Below are 20,771 nucleotides of genomic sequence, written 5' to 3'. Positions count from 1 at the left end.
TATGGGATGACCTGATACTGTCAGTGGCAGTAACGGACCAAATATTTATAATCAGGGTAAACACATGTACTTTCTTTGGTTCTGTGCATGTTATGAATGGTCTTCTAAATATTAATAATGTTATTTAGAAACTCATTTTAAACATAGCAAGGATTTTTTAAGTATTATACATGCATCAACTATTTGCAATAGATTATGAAAACATTCAAATAGAATTTGGTAAACTAACAACAAATACAAGCCGGCTTTGTTTTAAAAGAGAAATCATTTTAGTTGTTTCGATATTTTCAATCAATTAAACGAAAAAAATTGAGAAAACAATATTTAGAAAGGTCTACCCGTGTGATAAAATCCACTCATTATGTGTATTTTTTATGTTTGTGAAAATATGTGCAAATATTGCATGAAGCTTTTACGGTAATTCGATTAAAAAACTTTATTTAGTTATTTAGAAAATTCAAAAGAATTGGAATCGGTAATTTTATTGGAATCGGTAATATAGAATAGAATCGTTAATTGTATTCGAATTAGAAATTTTTTTGAATCGTCCCATTACACACACACACACACACACACACACACACACACACACACACACACACACATATATATATATATATATATATATATATTGAATCGTCCCATTACACACACACACACACACACACACATATATATATATATATATATATATATATATATATATAAATGTAAACTGAAGTTACTCGGAATTTATATATATATATATATATATATATATATATATATATATATATATATATATATATATGTAAATTCCGAGCAACTTGCTAAAAATAACTATAATAAACATACCAACCTGCAAACTCTTTGAAGTAGTCTTTTCAAATGCCACACACAATGTCGTCCTGAAATATCAAATACAAATGACAGTTTTCTTTCATTGCTTTTATGCATTGAAATTTCCCTCAGTTGTCACGTAGTCCGATTCTCGTTCATCAATCAATTAAAGAAATGTTTAAAAACATATATAGCACTCCCACAAATTAATTATTTCTTTTAAATAAACAAAAGTATCGATTCTAATTATGTTCAGCTAATATTGACAATATGATATAGGTGTGGAATAATTCTATTCGTATTTTGTATCTTCATATATATTGTTTCATGCGACCCCCCTCATAAAATGTTTTACGCAGACACACACACACATACGCACACACACACACACACACACACACATATATATATATATATATATATATAAGAACATATAGTTAATAAAACATGTTAAAAACACTTGGAAAAAGAATTAAAAACATATATATACGGTGCTTAATGAGTAAGTAAAGTCCAATAATAACTTATAAAAACGTATTTATGAAAAATAAGCTACACAAGTCTAATATGCATGATGATTCCCAACGGAGATGAAATGCTAGCTTGATTGCGATTAATATACCTTTTATACCACGCACACACACACACACACACACACACATATATATATATTTATATATATATATTATATACTATTATATTATATATTATAAAAATATATAAATATATATATAAGTGAACGTGTTTCTATGTGTGTGTGTGTGTGTGTGTGTGTGTGTGTGTGTGTGTGTGTGTGTGTGTGTGTGTGTGTGTGTACATTTCCCTACGCAATAACGACACTTTTGCTATTTTTCCATCGCAAAGTGAAGCGTCGATATTTTTTAATAGGTTGAATTTCTTGCATGGGGCTCTTAAGTTCATTATGGAAAGTGAGAAGGACAATTCGCTTCCTTTCTTGGATGTTCTTGTCGAACGATCAATTTATAGAAAGCCGACATTTACTGGCCTATATGTGAACTGGTTGTCTTTTGTACCAAAATCACATAAGGTCGGCCTAATTAATACTTTGGTACATAGAGCCCTCATGATTTGTTCGCCTAACAGATTAGACGCCGAACTCGATAAGATCAGGGAAATATTCATCAATAATGGTTATCCTGTTGACCTTATTGATGACTGCATTTTCAAAAAGGTTGCGGATTTTAAATCCCCTAAAAAGTTTGGACCCTTGAAATGCCCGGTTTATTTAAAATTACCGTGGATTGGGGAAAAGAGTAATAGACTTTCCAAACAAATTCGCAGAAGTATTTACGACTGCTTTAATTTTGTGTCCTTGCGTTTGGTATATACTACGAGACCTGCTTTTCCGTCTTTTCGCAAGGACAGTTTGCCTTACATCCAAAATAGTAACATTGTATATCAATTCAAATGCCAGTGCGATGCTGGTTATGTTGGGCGAACATCCTTGCACCTTTTGACTCGTATAAACCAGCATGTTCCATCGAAGATCAGACAAGGGAGGATGGGGTCTGGTGGTCTTCCTCCTTCTGCAGCCTTGGACTCTGCTATTGGCCAGCATTTGGTTGACAACCCGTGCTGTGCCGATAGATATAAAATAGATTGGTTCGAGGTGCTACATAGAGCGGACTCCAAAAACCATTTAAAGATTTTGGAGTCTGTCTCTATTGCGGTGCGTCAACCTTCTTTGTGCCGGCAAAAAGAAATATCCAACGCATTGTTTCTCTTTGGGGAACTTTGAATCTTTTCTCACGCTTTTTTTTCCTCCCTCGTTGTGCCAATATTTTAATCGTTTTTAAACCTTAATAAATTTATTTTATTGTCCCCGTACTTTTGGCGCATTTAATAAGTTCCTCATTAGAACTCTTTATTTTTCGATACAATATTATTTTGTACGCTATCGATTTTCTCCTGACGAGATGATAGCCAAAAGAGCTCTCGAGAAACTTCCGCTTAATATTTTTAAAACTATATATAAATTCTGTACCTCTAAACATTTATATATATATATATATATATATATATATATATATATATATATATATATATATATGGATAGATAGATAGATAGATGAATAAAAGCCATATATAATTTTATATGTCGTCAAAACAATGAAGAAAAGTTAAGCGGAAAGTTAAGAAAATAACCTCTTTAGACCATGGCATTTCGAAGCTAAATTCTTCACATTTGAAGAGGGGAATAGCCAAAATTATTACAGAGGATTGTAATTACATTAACTATGAAATGAGAATGAGGAAATACTTTTAATTTAACAGTTTTATTTTTCTTTTGCTTTATTCTCATTTTATATCTAAATGTCATTGAGCCAGTATTTCCAATATATGCATTTTGTATATTTGTGGTTCTTTTCCTTGTCCGATGAAAATCATTTAACTTCGAAATGCCATGGCCTAGAGAATTGTTTTCTTAATTTTCCGATTAACTTCCTTATTGTTCTGATGATATAATAAAGTTATATGTAACTTTTAATCCTCATCTTTCATTTAATAATTTTATTTGCTCATCTCAATAGCTTTTCTCATCCTGATATGTTTTGCTTTGTTTAAAGATTGACTCTATGATTACTTTATATATATATATATATATATATATATATATATATATATATATATATACAACTTATCCACACCGGCACCACCTTAAAACAGCACCTAATACGGAAACACCCACCACATACACCCGACGCTTGCTCCCTATCTAACTGCCCCATCAAAGATACAGGCCTATGTTTGTGCACCCACGTGGTATATGACCTGCAATGCACTAAATGCAACAAATCCTACATAGGGAGTACCACTAGACCACTGCACCAACGCATTAAAGAACATATAAACACCAGAATCTCCTCATTCCACAAACATATTATTTCATGCACACAACGTAACATTCGCGTTTGTATCCTTGCCTCAGTCAGAAACTTTAGAAACCTCAGAATTGCTGAAGCACTCCTTATCTCGAAACACAAACCTTCCTTGAATAACATCTAGAACTGAGCTCTCCCTTTATCCTTTGACCCCCTAATAACAAGTGAACCAGAGCAACGACGATACACAAATTATAAAATATGAATAAAAAAAGAAAAAAAAACACATATATAAATTGAAGTATATATAATCTAATAAATAGTAATAAGAGAATGCATAGCAACAACAAGATACAACATAAAAAAATTATATAAATTAAAAGTATATGTAATAAAAAAAACGACCACACACAGTTACTTACGCATAGACTACAAGGTATATAGATAACTAAACATCCACATGATACATGGCGTAAAGTTAGAGAGGACATCATATAACGAACATACAAATAGATACCGACCAAAGAGCAAACGATATGTATTAGAGGATAGATAATAAGATACATATAATACAAACAGACGAGCAAATTGCATGTAAGTATCCATATGTGTGAGTATACGCGTATATAAGTACATATATATCCGTATGTATACATGTATATGTGTGAGTATACGCGTATATAAGTACATATATATGCGTATGTATACATGTGTGTATATGTATACATGTATATATATATAGAAAAATTTGTATATAGGTAGAAATCAGAATATATAACTCTATGCATCAATAACACCAAACGTATTCATACATAAGGATCAGGTGTTTTGATCACCTCATATTTAAATAAATAAAATTAAAAGAAATAACAATAATAATTTTAAAAAATAACAGCAAAAATAGATAAACTAAAACTTAATATAATAAAAAAGAAAAATAAGTAAATGGGGGGGGGGAAGGGTAATGATGACAAACCCAAAGTAATGTAGATTGATTTTGATAGATGTGGGGGAGAAATAGACCAGATCAAATTAGCAATAACAAATACGAAAAAAATAAATAAAAATAAAAACACGGAAAATAAAGTAAATACCCATACATAAACTGAGAAGTAATATTATAACCATTAAGGATATATATATATATATATATATATATATATATATATATATATATATATATATATATATTTAGTAATGTGATTGATAATTTAAAAATCAAATTATAATTAAATTAAAAATCCGTTTCATAAGAAGGAACAACAACAAAATCAATTATTTGTACGATCGTTTCGGAAAACAATGTTTTTATTGTCGTAGACATCAAGTTACGGACAATAATTATTGCATATAGCTTTTTTATTAAACAAGGTTTCCTCAACAGCAAATATTGGAAAGAGTTTTTATTAAATGTAAAAGACACCATAAATAAACCTAGCATTAAAGTAAGGCAGATGTATCTGGAAAACATTAAAATAAAGGTATGGATGTCTACCACAATAAAAACATTGTTTTCCGAAACGATCGTACAAATAATTGATTTTGCTGTTGTTCCTTCTTATGAAACGGATTTTTAATTTAATTATAATTTGATTTTTAAATTATCAATCACATTACTAAATATTAAATTAGCTCTAGGATATTTACCTATTGAGCTTATTATATATCTAAATTACAACGAGCACTTTTTCTTTCCCTGTTATTTAATTAAACTAGTAATTTTACTATTACATTAAAATACACTTTGCTCTTTAGACTATTGTTCTAATCTCCTTTATATATATATATATATATATATATATATATATAAACTAGGAAAAAATAAATAAAATATATTTATAGCAAGTCAGTAAAACATTCTATAGAGAAAAAAACGTAAAAGAAATAAGGTTTGACCGAGTTATCTCCCTTATACTATAATTTACTGAATATAGTATATATATGGTATGTATGTGCGGTATATATGTATTTATGTGTGTATATGTATTTATATGTATGTGCGTTTGTGCATGTGTAGTAGGTATATATAGAAGATATATATTTACTAAACTTTAGAAAGGAAAAAAGAAAGAAAAGATACAAGTAATAAAGTTAAGCAGAATTATCTCCCTTACACTATAATTTACCTGGTGTTTGCTTGGTACTACATATTTCAAAAAAAAAATAAATAAATGCCTATATACGTAAACAAAGATAGAATATTAGAGCTACAAAATAAAACAAATACAAAAATACATAAAATAAGCCCGAATTACCCACCTTACATGTATGGAGTATTGCTGCCACATTTGGGCTGGTGCATCTGCTACTAGTCTCTCGCTCCTAGACAAGGTTAAAAAAAGAGTCGCCAATCTGATAGGCCCTGAACTGGCATCTAAGCTTCAGCCTCTGTCCCATCGACGAAACGTTGCCTCCCTCTGCCTGTTCTACAAGTATTTTAATGGTGAATGCTCTGAAGAATTGCAGACACTTGTGCCCCCACGACGTAGACACCCTCGACAAACCCGACAGGCACCTAAATCCCACCCCTACACAGTAGAGATCCCTAGATGTAAAAGATCTTTCTACTCCAGTAGTTTCTTCCCCAGAACCGCTAGACTCTGGAATTCTATTCCAGGTTCCTGCTTCCCTAACTATACTGACATACAGAAGTTCAAATGCAACGTGAACCGACATCTTGCTGCCCAAATCTCAACATAGTGCCCCAGTAGTTGCTGCCCCTGATAGTAGCCCCCTACACCAAAGTGGCAATGCGCCTTGTTTGGAGTAAAAATGTAATAAAAAATAAAGATAAATTAAAAACAAAAGAACACAAAATAAAAACATCAACAACAACAAAATATATATATATATATTTATAACACACTAGTATAAAACATATATATGTATGTATGTATGTATGTATATATCTATAATAATAATACTATAATAAAAAGAGATAAAATAAGGTCTAACCCAGTTATCTCCCCCTCACATAATCGGTCACTTGAATTTTCACTGCGATACCATTATTGTAATGAATAAAAACCCTTGTCCGCATGCTAATAATAACAATAGTAATAACAATACGAATAATATAACAATAGGAATAATAATAATAATAAATTATACAATAGTATATATATAACCAATGCTTATAACAGAAATAAAAAAAATATTAATAAATAAGTAATATAAAATTACCCCCAGCTCCATACGGCTAAACTAATCACACCTTTCTGCGATCCTGGCCTCTTTCTGCATCCCTGTCCTCTTCTCTTCCGCCATATTGAATATACTTTTGCTTTCTATTTTGAAAGGGGGAGGTTCCTCTCTCCCGAAATTAATCAAAGTTTCATAACACCAACGGACTTTATATACACCGAACATACCAGCAACTTGGTTATAAAATAATTATACATTGAGGTTAAGAATGATAGACGAATAAACAGTTAGACATTTCTCTACTCAAATATACCCATATACTTTTTGTTTGTTTTTCTTTTCTTTACTTTCATGATTCCGGTGTTTCTTCGCATTGTTTATACCTTTTAAAACTTCCATATATATATATATATATATATATATATATATATATATATATATATATATATATATGTATGTATATATACCTTAAGAATAATTAGTAACTATTAATTATAAAATAACCATTAATAATATTTTAAAATATCAAAGGCAAGATAAGTTACTTTTCTACCTAATTGGAAAATATTTTAGTGTTTTTATTTAATGTAACATGTTTATTCAGCTCGAAAAAACATCCAGTATTTACCGATGTATTTGAAAATTACAAATGACGCCAGACTCTCTATTGAACACGGTAAGTTTGGGAAAATGAGTTAAAAATTTTTAAAAAACATATAAAATACTGTTAGGAACTCGCTCAATATGTGTTACCGTAACATAAGCTGGCATATGTTCAGTAGGTTTTTAACAGTATTTTGTATAGCTTTTGTTAAATTGATGGAGGAGTTTGGTAGAGTTCTCAAAAGTCAAATCGTTGAACTTTGACCCATTAACAGCCAAGTTTCTGGCCGAAATCTCAGAACAACAAAGAAAACAACTTCAATATTCGATAACAAATTATATATATATATATATATATATATATATATATATATATATATATATATATATATATATATATATATAGTAATTTATAAAATACATATGGCGATTAAGCTACACTGAATAATCCGCGTTTCATCCACTCTAGGACTCTTCAGGCTTACATATATATATATATATATATATATATATATATATATATATATATATATATATTATATATATATATATATATATTGTAAGTTATAAAAATATACATGACAATTAAGCTACACAGAATATTTATTTTTATAACTTACTACTTAGCTCTATCTATTTATTGAGCACTTTTGAACTGGAAATTTACGCATAAATATATTTTCGGATATTAATTTATGTGATTAAATGAAATATATATGCATATAAATAGCACTAGAAGTCGCAGTTATAAATATATATGTTTTTCTTTAAATGGGATGGAGCCAACCGTATGTAGCTTAGATGAGACAATTTCAGGTAAGTGATTAAAATGCCGCCGTTTCAGTCATCAATCTGGACACTCGCTTCTTTCTGTAAAAAAATTGGGATTTGGGAAGGCAATGCTCTTGAGGAAAAAACATTTTAGCCTGCAAAAATGGCTTGGGTAGCTCTATCGGCATCCCCGGCAGGGGCGCTTCAGGCAATTAGCAATAAGCTAACCCTTTCTAAGAGGGTTAAGTTTAAACTTGGGAGGGTGGACCACCAAGTAATGCACAGGATTAAAGCCATACTTCGACTAACAACAATGAGCTAGAATTGTGGTTCCCAAACTTTTTTTTTTACGTGATGGCACACTATTAACATCTTTAAAGTTTGGAACAGTAAACAGGCTTCCTTCAGTCTTGACAGACTATGGATACCCACTGTAAGGGTGCCTGCGCGTGAAATTGTTGTGGCAAGAGTTGCGCAATCTCCAATCACATCTCTTCTGAGTCGACATTGTTAAATACCAGTGGCAAGTGGGGATTCAGAACGACTGGAAACAATGCCGAGATAAGCGGAGAGCACATACAGCGCCTAGAATTCTCAAATTGTCACCCATCTGGTACTAGCTAGGCTCAACGTTGCTTAACATATATATATATATATATATATATATATATATATATATATATATATATATATATATATATATATATACTGGCAAAGTACCCGCCATTGACTGGGTTCAAAAACAGCCTACAGAAAATGGACTCTGATTTATGAAAGTATGATAGGTTATGAAAAGGAGGGTTGTAAAGAGATAGCTTCGAATTTGGGGTTATCAAAACCAAAGCAAAATATGATGAAAGTAAAAATGAAATAGATAAATCCCATAATTTATTATACCATACCTGTTCACACTGAAATACTTATCACAATTTTCCGTGGATCTATATTAAAAAAACCTCGTTAGACTTTGTGACATATTTCCATTCTATGGAGGTCAGGCGCGAACGAACACCCCATAATTTTATTATACCATATTTCTGCAAACTTAAATATAATTATCAAAGTATACTTACGCAGATAGATATGAAAAGTCTTTATTAAAGTTTGTGCCTATTTCCACTCTATGGAGGCCAGGCGCGGAAGCTCACACCACACTTTTATTATACCGTCCCTATTTAAGTTAAAACATACTTATCAAAGCATAATTATGTACATCTATATCAAAAACACTTGTAAACTTTTTTTTTATTTTTAAATTTTTGATTTCCATACTTTGTGGACTAGGTGCGTACGCAGACCCGACAATTTTAATGAATCATAATTATGCCAGGTCAAACATACCCATTCTTGTGTCTCGATACATCTTCTATCATTATATGTGATCAGTTTTCTATAATAGTCAACCATATAGGAGCCTATTCGTGACCAGACACACACACACAGACGTTCAGCTTTATATATATATATATATATATATATATATATATATATATATATATATATATATATATATATATATATATATATATATTCCCTCATATCATTGACGGAAATTGTTTTGTACACAAAAAGTAGATAAAAAATTCTACTTACTCAGTATTATACTGCTATTTCGGTATATGTGTATTTTTACAGCAGGTAAACATTTATCAACGCCAAATTTTGAATTGAAAGAAAATGAAAGAAACTTATATGGAATGGTTTCCATAAAAAAGTTATAGTCAATGTCCTTGGACAAGTGTTAGAATTGTTGGTAAATTTTGTAATAAAAATAGATTTTACAAGAAGAAACAAGATAAGGAATATTATTTTTAAGAAACATTTTATTATGAGTTTTTATCAGTTTTTTACCATACATTTAAATCCAACAAATTAAGTATTTTCTGTTTTCGGTTTTAACAAACTTTGCAAGATTTTTTGCAATTCACTAACATCCAATTAGGGTTCCTTGTACATTCATTTCGAGCAGCCCAAGCCTTGCAGTCCTCTGTGTTGTAAGTGTCCTTGCAAGCATCTGCAATAAATAAAAAGATATAATAAAAATCGATCACTTTTAATATGTTCAATACAACGATGTGCAGTTTACATATCCAAAATACAGTTCAAATCCTACCGTTAAGAAAGTTGTTTACATTCGAAAATACATTTTAAAAAATCAAGGTTTGAAAATTATTATAGAGAGAACATTAAATTAAGGGTTCCCAACCCACATGTGTGAAACGATATTCCAGAGGGCGCAAGAAATGTTTACATAAATAACAGGATATTGGCTTTATATTATTCACTTGTGGTTTTTGTTTTTTGTTTTTTTAATGGACTAACTTCTTGCTTTCCTTATAAGCTAAAGTATTTCAAATGGCTGAATAGATTTTATCGAACCATGTATTTAACTGCAAATTCAGAACGTCTTAAAGTTTAAGATCAAAACTGAACGCGTTTGTTAACAGTATTAAACAATTTTTTTCCGTCAGCTACTGCGACACTGACTGGCAACTAGTGATTTTTTACAGAATGATAAAATATTAGCCGAAATTTACTAAACTTATAAAACTCATCCTTGAGCACAATATAAATTTTAAGGGGTTCGATATATAAGGGAAATTTCTTAAGCTATGCTAACAAAAAAATTAAATAGAAATACAATTATGAACTGATAGTGTACAAAGTCCGAATTAAGTTCGTTGCACAAACCTCACTGTCACTTGAGATTTTGGCAACCTTCACATGGTCCCTCTCGTGAATATCCGATTTGTTTCTATAAAGAATTCTGACGAAAAATTATCGGGAAACCAATGTCAACAATAGAATCGCCGGATTCATATGATATGATGATGAACTATGCACATTATTTAATGGGATGTTGGCAACCTTCACATGGCCCCTCTCGTAAATATCTGATTTATTTCAGGTTCCTATGATATGCTTATGAACTGTACTTTATTTAATGCTACATTTTATTTTCACACTCGTTGCAGATACTTTTGTTACACTTTCAAACATTAACACACATGACTTGATCTTATTTTTAAAAAGTTCATGTCTCATAATTTATTTTAATGCAATTATGTATTAAAGGCATCCGTAGATGATTTCATTTAGGATATTTTTACGCACTCGTGCTTCCGTATATTTCATAGAAACGACATTAAGTTGGAAAAAAGTAAAAGAAACTGATGACTTGGCTTATTATGACAAGGATAATGATGAATGTTCTTATTGTTTCGACTCTCGAGTATATATCCGACACAGAAGAAATTAATCAATCGAGAAATACATCACTCTATCTAGAAACATATAAGATATTAACTGATATATACTTGAGAGTCAGAATAATGAAAAGAATATTCTCTTGTCATAGCCCTAATTACGACCTACAAATGAAGAAGCAGTTTTTGATTCGTGCAGTGAAATTTTTTTAGAATTTTTTAATTGGGGGATGGGGTTCATAGATATATTATAAATATACTTATATAAGTTTAAAGCATATTGCGATTAAACTGTCTAGGCTGTATGGCAAGCTAGCGTTGTATACGCGCGGAAGTGTGTAATTTAGGCGAACGTGCGGGTCTGAAATTGGGAACATGATAATAAAGAAGGTCGAAGCACTGACTAACCTACATCCGAGTTTGCAGTCAGAATACACTGTGGAATCTCAAGGCAATCGATCGAAAAGGGGAAACGTGTACTCTGACAAAATTTACCGAAAATATTATTTCATTTTTAAGTCTCGTTAATTAATTAAAATAGTCTAATCTTTACAAAAAAATGTTTACTCACCGACGCCACCAGCTTCATCTGAATATTTAAAGAAAAGAAAAAAAAAGACATGTAATTAAGTCGACAAGTTTGGGTTTTTTCTGTTTTAATAAAGACAACATATACTTTATACATCTTAACTGTGGAGTTGTATTTCCTTAACTGGGAGATTTTTATGGTCAAATACTGAGTGAATTAAGATTCTAAACTTCTCCAATTGATGAAGATTTTATAGTACCCCCAGCAACACTCGGATAGATGAATTGAATAATGTAAATTTTTTACACATATTTCGCCCCTCAAAAAGGTACAGTACCACTTGGATGTAATGGACTACTATTTAGGACCAAATCTACAGGGATATAATGTAGGGGGTTGAGCAATGAAATGTTTGTTCAAATTACTCTTGAACGTCTGTATGTCAGTACAGTAGGGAAGCAAGGACTCGATTGAATAAATTATTACAGTAGAAGGCTTTGCAGCATCTAAATATCTCTACAGTGTAAGGGTTGGGTTTTGCTGATTGTCGAGTAAGTTCAAAATAGTTACGTTGGGGGATTACGAGTGTTTTCAGTTCGTTTGAGTATATTTCATTAAAATACTTGTAAAACAAGCATGGCGATGCAATATTTCGCTGATAAGACTGATGTTTGTGTTTTAAATTGTTCTTATTGTCATTTTATTATAATTAAGTTAACAAATATCTTCCTTGCGAGTGGTTCTCATTGATCCAAATCCATGCTGCGCTAATCATACATTGTACACGTTGCCTATCTCAGCATCTCTTTAACCTTTTTTTTTTTTTTTTTTTTACACAGTGATCACCACTTATCAAGGCCCGGAAGCTACTCAGGGATAAGGGTTATTGCAAGTACATCACGTTAGTGTGGGGATTTGATGAAGTGTTTACTTAAGGGGGCGGTTCATTAGGAATTTGTTAACATTGGACTTGAAGACGTCCAAGTTGTAGTCCGGAGGGAAGCAGGCAGACGGAACAGAGTTCCACAGACGTGCAGTTCTAAGAAAGAAGCTTTGTTCATGGAATCCGCGTTTTGATTTAGGCACAGATATAGAGTGGGGGAAATTTTTCACAGTGGATTCAGCTAGACGGGTGTTTTTCGTGAAAGATTGGCGAGGGAAGAACAGAGATTGGAGTTCAGACGAGCACCTGCCATGAAAATAACGATAAAACAAGGATAGGCTCGCAACGTCTCTTCTGTGGGAGAGGGATTGCAGGGTAGAGAAAAGGGCATCCCCCACTAAACCACGAAGTCTATTTTGTACTCTGTCAAGGCATGATAGGCTGTTTTTGGCAGCTCCTGTCCAGATATAGCAACAGTATTCCATCCTTGGACGTACTTGGCTTTTATATAGATAGAGAATTGCATCAGTAGTGAGATATCTTCTGGAGCGGTAGAAGGATCCCACCATCTTTCCAGCGACCTTGGCAACAGACTTGATGTACGTGTTCCATTTCAGATCAGGAGTAAAGGTCAAACCCAGAAGCTTGTTAAAACACGGGGCCTCACCCAGACGAGAGCCATCCATCACAATTGATGCCAGCTGGGGATCAGAGCGTTGATGATGTAAGGATAGGAGTCTGGTTTTGGATGCATTAAAGGTAACCAGCCACATCTTCCCCCACTGAACCACGCGCTCGAGATCAGAGGAGAGAGAATCCGAGAGAACTTTGTCATTTACAGCATTTGATGTGTTGCCGTAGATGGTCGTGTTATCAGCATAGATGTCAACGAATGATTTAAGTATGTGTTTAAGGAGGTCATTGATGTAGATCAGGAAGAGAGTTGGACCCAGGATTGACCCCTGAGGGACTCCAGCATTTATATTGCAGGCCTCCGATTTTTGTCCTTCTACCACTACTCTTATGAGCCTATCGGAGAGAAATGATTTAATGATTGAGAAAACATTTCCAGTTATACCGTAGCTGGAAATCTTGTGAAGTAGACCCTTATGCCATACCTTGTCGAAGGCCTTTGGTATGTCAAGAGCAATTTCGAATGAATTTGCAGTTGTTTCGGTCTTTATAAGATATTCAGTAATCGTGTCATCTTCGATAGGTTTTACAGACTTTACTTTTATCGATATATAGAGATTTGTTTTTGTTTTCCTTTAGACAAAGAATGCGTTCATCATCCAAGGCCCTCTCTGATAATCAGAGCAGGCTTCTATCCTCCAAAAATTGTAATAATTCTGAAAAAAAAAAAACAGTTGCGTTCTTTTTTTCTTCAATAAATTCTGAGTCGTTAGGATTCTCGGGTAATGACTGAATAACAATATGCAGTTCCTGTATTCTTAAATGTCCCAGAAATTTAATTCGAATTTTGAGGCAGATACGTCCAAGAAAAGACAATTACTGGGCTCATAACCTCTTGAATGTAAAGCCATTTTTGAAATGTAGTTTCAAATACAGTCCCAGTACCTGCTGGACTGAAGTCTGAATAGTAAGTAAGAGGTCCTCTCTTTCAGGCTTTGGCGCCCGGCATTTGGGTCGAGTAACTCATTGCTTACCATATGAGGCACACCTACCGGGAAATGCAGACTGTCCAAGCAATATTTGCTAGGACACAGTGCTCTTTCTGTTAGGGTGCTGATGTGACAATCTCCACATTCTGACTTTGTGTCATATCATGCTACGGTGCGAAACATGTAAACGATTACCCTCACATAATGCTAAATATATTGCAACAGTACATTTATCCAAAAACACAAAAGCACGCTGGAATATGCAAGTGTTTTTATCAATTAATAAATATGAATGAAAAGGTAATTTTTAATCATGTAATATGTGGAAGAGTATTAACAGGAAGTCAACGCACCATCGAATTTTTAAAAACTCTTTTTCATAATTAACTTGGCATATTGCCACTTGAAACGTACGGGTTACTATTGAGATCGTATCTGAAATGGGATTGTGAAGAGTTGAGCGGCAAAATGTTTATGCACGTTACATTTAAATTTCCTCGGATTAGTACAATCAGGGAGGCAAGAAACAGGCAGAGAATACCAGGGTCTAGCAGCCACAGCGACGAAACTATTAGAACATAAGGATTTCCAGCATTTATAGACCTTAATAGTGAAGGGTGAGATTTTGCTGCTAATCGGGTTATTCGGGACTTTGTACGTGGAGAGGGTGCAAGTACTATGGGTTCATCAAATCACATTTCATTCAGTATTTGAGATACGACATTGCTGCGATGAGACAAAGGTTGCAGCTTTGCTGACACTGCGGAACCTACTAATTTTGAGACTCTATTTTGGACCTTGTCTAAAACTGAAAAAAAAACCCTAGTTGTATGACAAAGAATACTCCAGACGTTGGCGAAATGTAGCCTTGTAAATATATACGATGCTTTTTGGTAGTAGTAATTTTCTAGCACGGTAGAACGAACCCACCTTTTCAATAGCTTTGGTGATGTCTTCAATGTATTTGTTTCAATTCATAACCTTGTTGTTGGGATCAACAATGAATGTTTTCGTTATATCAGTAATAAATAAATAATACCATGTAAACAAATGTGTAAACGATTAGTGTTGAAATAAATATTAATCGTTAGGTAAGTATTTGAAATAGTATGTTGATGTGAGAAGATTTCAATTGAAGTTTTCTTCTCCTTTCTTTATAATTTTCCCGGGGGCAAAGAGATGATGAATTATGACTGATTAGGAAAAACGTATGGATACGTGTAGTGCGTAAAATTACTTCTGTTTATAACGTCTATAACAGAAATACCTGGAATTCTTTTCAATTGAGCTTTCTTATCTTATTAGAACAAAATGATTTCTTTTTAACAAAGATAGGGGTAATTTTCAACGCCGAACGGCTGACGAGAAGTCACGGTTTGATGATAAAAAAAGTGAAACCTAGGTTTGTTTGTAAGTAAATGTGTAAAAGACATATATATAAAAAGATAATATAAAGAAACAAATTAGCATCGCTATTTTTTAAAAGTTATGGTTTCTCGCATAAATTGAAATGCATTAAAAACTATATAGAACAAGTTCTGTATATAGAAACCCATTCTGCAGATTCAAAAGATAGTCCGACTGGCAAGCAGGCGTTATATGCTGATTATGATGTGCAATTCATACGTAAACATGGTTTGGGTTTTATCAAATACTATATCCACTACGCCAAATTACATTGTTGAGATATAATTTATTGGAAATTTGAAGGTTCAAGTCTCAGTGTGGGTGATACTTAAAATACAACTACTTATTACTTAGTCGTGGCTGACGAAACGAGAGCATGCTACCCCATGCATTAAATAAATAGTTCAGTTCGTAATTTCCAGTTGATTCTCGAGTTCGACAGAAAGATTCTTTAGTTCGGGAAAAAAGATTTCCAAGTTCGACGAGATACACCTGAAGAAGATCATAGGTTACATCGATTAATATATGGTAACAATAAAACTCAAGATGAACAGATTACTTCAAGAGAATTCAAATAATACGAAATATCAATCTTCATCTAACACATTCCTAAACATTATCTAACAGGCATATCTCTACCCCATCACACAAGCATGTATTATATAACTTTTGATTATAAATTTAAAACAATTTGTTATTTTCCTGCTATGCATGCCCTACAAATGTGTTGTACTATCATTTTATTAAATTCCTCAATCCACTTGATATTTTCAAATTATCCATTAAATATATGGTGCATGATAATTCATCAGTAGAGGACAAGTTATGTTCTTACGTAGTTAAAAAAAAACTTTATGTAATATTTCAATTGACTTTAATTGCTAAAATTACTCTAATAATTATGAATAGAAAAATGTTTACTTACCGGCACCAGCACCTGCATTTGAGAAAAAAGAAAAGAAAAAGACATTTAATTGTTTTCATTTGAATATAAGCAACATATTAGTACTTATTTTTCATCGACCTACATTTCTTTTTAATACGAAACAAAGGTTCTAAGCGCGTCTTTCTCTTGTATTTTACTCAGGGAGAATGTGTTTTCCACAATCGTTCTCTAGACGCTCCGTGAATACGTTTTTTTATCAGGCTAATCCAAGGGAAGCGGAGGTATTTTTAGCAACAGCGACTCAATACATTTAACAATAGGAATAATCATGTTGCCCATACAAAAGGTGTCGTTGTTCGCACTATATTTCTACCAGGTTATAGAGGCCATCAGAAGCCAGCATCAGGACGACTCGCACTTGACTATCCTTGAGCTATGCAACGCTATCTTCATATGTGAGAAAAAGAAATAGGACAATTACATGCAATTAACATTACTTAATGCTTCTAGTATATACGATATAATCGCGTTGACACACTGGTTCTTTTCAGACCACCGAAGTTAAGCAATATTGAGTCTGGTTAGTACCAGATGGGAGTTCTACGCACTGTATGTGCTCTCCGCCTATCTCGGCATTTGTTTCTAGTCGTCATGTACATGCGCTTCACTTGTCACTGGTATTTAACAATATCGACTCAGGAGAGGTGTGGTTGGAGATTGCGCACCTCCTGCCACAAAAATTTCACGTGCAGGCACCCCTTCGTGCGTATCCATAGTCTGTCAAAGACTGAAGAAGCCTGTAAATGCTTCTAGTAAGAAATTACTCAAATTTTAAATGTGGTATATGTCACCTTGTTAAACTAAACAACTAATTATCTATTCATTCTATGGTGTCTAATTGATGAAAATTATATGGTATTATGTAACTCATTACACACCATGAATATCCGGTATCTTTATCTAACAGCAGACAACTACCAACTAATATGTAAGACCAGATCTGGATTAAGGTCCTTATGACACCCAATATTTAATGAGGACCTTCTTATTTATTATTTAAAGGGCAGTTATCTGTGTTTACGTGTATTTGTATATCCATATATAAGTAGAAAAAATACACTACAAAACAAACGCCCACAAATTTGGTATTTTCTTGATTGGCGTTGCTCTGGGTGAATAATATCTCAAATGTAAAAAAAAACGAACTATTTATTCTTTAGGGGGTCAACAGGGCAAGGCTTTTTCAGGAGTAAGGACGGCTTTTCAGCCATGTCCAATTTGATTTTTTTATATAAAGGCTTACATTATGAGTATTATTTTCAAAACATTCAAACCAGAGAGAGAGGAATAGTCTGGGTAGAGTTGAAAAAAGGTGGAGGAGACAAATATGGAAAAACTGGGAAGATAGAGGGATAGAATTCGATAAAAGTTTTAATATAAAGATGTTACACACATTTTATTCTCTTTTAATTTGTTTTATAGCCCCGACCAACGCCGAGTATGCTTGCTAGTTTATTCATAAAACATGTTTCTCGCTAAAATGTTTACGGAAACGCTGCTAATTATAATTTAGGCGGATTGACAGACGTGTTAGCGTTGCACATCCATATCAGATTTTCCCATAATATTATTCATAAATATGCTATAATACGTTATAAAAATATTAAAATATTTACTCACCTTCAGCAGTACCTACATTTTCGAAGTAAAAATAAATAGGTATTAACCTTAATTTTGTAATTGGTTTAATTAAGAGAACATATCATCAGATAACTCCACACACACACAGACACACACACATACACACATACACACATATACACACATACATACCGTAAAATAAACATTTGTAAAATAAATAACAAAAGACAATATAAAGTTTAAAAGACAATATAAAGTTTATAGATTTCAAGTGCAGATATAATGTTTAATATTTCGTTTAAGTTATTTTATAATACAAGGGAAATAATTCACTACTAAAACAATTGATAATTATTCCCCTTGATCTAATAAATTTCGAAAACTCATTTTTATATTATTTTCTCTGAGACTTTTGCTGGACTCCATTCTAATTATAAAAGATTTTGTAATAGTTTTTCACCCATTTGGAGGATGTTATATCCACATACGATTGCTTTAGAATATAAAGTTGAAAGTAGAATTTTTATTTTTCTATTTAATAAGGAAGTTTTCCCGATGTTTTCATTGTACCCCCCTTTCTTTACGAAAAATTCACCGCTTATCAAGGCACAGAGACCACTCGAGGATAATGGTTAATAAGTGTACAATGGCCAATGGAACGATGTCGTAGTAATTGTTAGTAGTGGAAATTTGGTAAATTGGATTACTTAAGGGGAACGGCTCATCAAGAACTTGTTTACATTGGGCTTGAAGACGACCATAAAGAAGGCCAGAAAGCAGGCAAATGGAATAGAGTCCAAGAGGTGCGCATTCTAAGAAAAAAGCTCTGTTCATAGATTCTACGTTTAGGTTTAAGCACAGATAAAGAGTAGGACAAATTATTGATAGTGTTTTCAGTTAGACGAGTGCTCCTCGTGAAAGTTTAGCAAGGAGGGACCGTACAATGGAGCTAAGACATGAAAATAACGATAAAGAGACAAGCTCGCAACGTCTCTTCTGTGGGAAAGAGGTTGTAGGGAAGAGAAAAGGGCATCCCCCATTAGGCTACGAAGTATATTTTTAACTTTTTCAAGGTAGGATAAGGGCTTTCTAGCAGCTCCTGCCCAGATGTGGCAACGCTATTCCATCCTTGGACGTACCTGGCTCTTATATAGGTAGAGAATTGCATCAGCAGTGAATTGATAGAAGGATCCCATAATTTTCCCAGCGACCTTGGCAACAGATTTGATGTACATGTTCCATTTCAGATCAGGAGTAAGGGTCAATTAGCTTTTCAAAACATGGAGCCTCCCCAAGATGAGAGCCATTCATTTCAATTGATGCCAAATGGGGGTCAGAGCGTTGATGATGTAAAGACATAAGCTTGGTTTTTGATGCAGTAAAAGTAACCAGCCACCACTTTCCTCATTGTGCAACATGCTCAAGATCAGAGGAGAGAGAATCAGAGAGAACTTGGTCGTTTACGGTCTTTGATGTACTGCCATAGATGGTAGCGTCGTCAGAATAAATGTCTACGAATGATCTAAGGGCATGATTTGGGAGATCATTTATGTAGATTAGGAAGACAGTTGGGCCCCAGCTTAATACTGTCAGCTTCTGATTTCTTCCCATTAACCATTATGAACCTATCAGAGAGACATGATTTAATAATTGAGAAGACATTTCCAGCTATAGCGTAACTGAAGATCTTGTGAAGTAGACCTTCATGCCATACTCTATCAAAGGCCTTTGCTATGTCAGCAGCAACTGTCCTAGAAAGGAAGTCTCCGTCAAGAGATTCGCTAATCATATGAGATATAAGCGTAAGCGCATCTGCTATAGATCTAGCAGAACAGAAACCATATTGTATGTCACTAAGAAGTTTATTTTTGCTGAAGTGGTTGACTACTTACTATTAACCCTATGAAATAATAATTACTAAAACTAAAAGGAAACGTATAAGCAGGCGATGTCTTTAACGATACAACACATTATATAGTACTAGCGATAGATTATAAATATACAATTTTAACGATAACATTACTTTTCAGTTATTTTTAAACTGTTGCTTGGAATTTCATATAAAGAATATATATATATATATTATATATATTATATATATATCATATATATATAATAGATATATATATATAATATATATATAATATATATATAATATATATATATAATATATATATATAATATATATATATATAATATATATATATATATATATTATATATATATATATATATATATATATATATATATATATATATAGTAAATAGTAACATTGTACTGACGGAAAAGCAAAAGCCGCTCCAAATGATGATTATTTTTATTATTTATTATTTTATTTTTTACTTTATAATTTATTTCCAAATTATTTTCTTGTGAGCGAATACCTATATATTTTCATAAGTGCATGATACGTGTAT

At 32.6% G+C, this 20,771-nt stretch overlaps 2 protein-coding genes across 4 annotated transcripts in view; both read right to left on the bottom strand.

Moving 5' to 3' along the window:
- The window catches only part of LOC145303383 (peptidase inhibitor R3HDML-like), a 77,218-nt gene extending 76,245 nt beyond the window's left edge, over positions 1-973 (bottom strand). Inside the window, exon 1 of the mRNA XM_080144703.1 lies at positions 839-973. The gene's annotated coding sequence lies outside the window, so the exon portion shown is untranslated. The remainder of the gene's footprint in view (positions 1-838) is intronic.
- Positions 974-9,985: 9,012 nt separating this feature from the next.
- Positions 9,986-20,771, bottom strand: part of LOC145289890 (peptidase inhibitor R3HDML-like) — a 54,871-nt gene continuing 44,085 nt past the window's right edge. For all 3 annotated transcript variants that reach the window (XM_080136447.1, XM_080136446.1, XM_080136448.1), the window contains 4 exons: positions 18,394-18,405; positions 16,753-16,764; positions 11,958-11,975; positions 9,986-10,194 (listed from right to left, as the gene is read on the bottom strand). In XM_080136447.1, the coding sequence (XP_079992573.1) occupies positions 10,076-10,194; positions 11,958-11,975; positions 16,753-16,764; positions 18,394-18,405 (161 nt within the window). In that variant the 3' untranslated portion in view covers positions 9,986-10,075. The remainder of the gene's footprint in view (positions 10,195-11,957; positions 11,976-16,752; positions 16,765-18,393; positions 18,406-20,771) is intronic.

The sequence above is a fragment of the Euprymna scolopes genome, chromosome 2, assembly GCF_053919585.1.
Source record: "Euprymna scolopes isolate OS-2025 chromosome 2, ASM5391958v1, whole genome shotgun sequence".
In the NCBI taxonomy this organism is placed as follows: domain Eukaryota; kingdom Metazoa; phylum Mollusca; class Cephalopoda; order Sepiida; family Sepiolidae; genus Euprymna; species Euprymna scolopes.
This window is presented reverse-complemented; position numbering and strand designations above follow the sequence as displayed.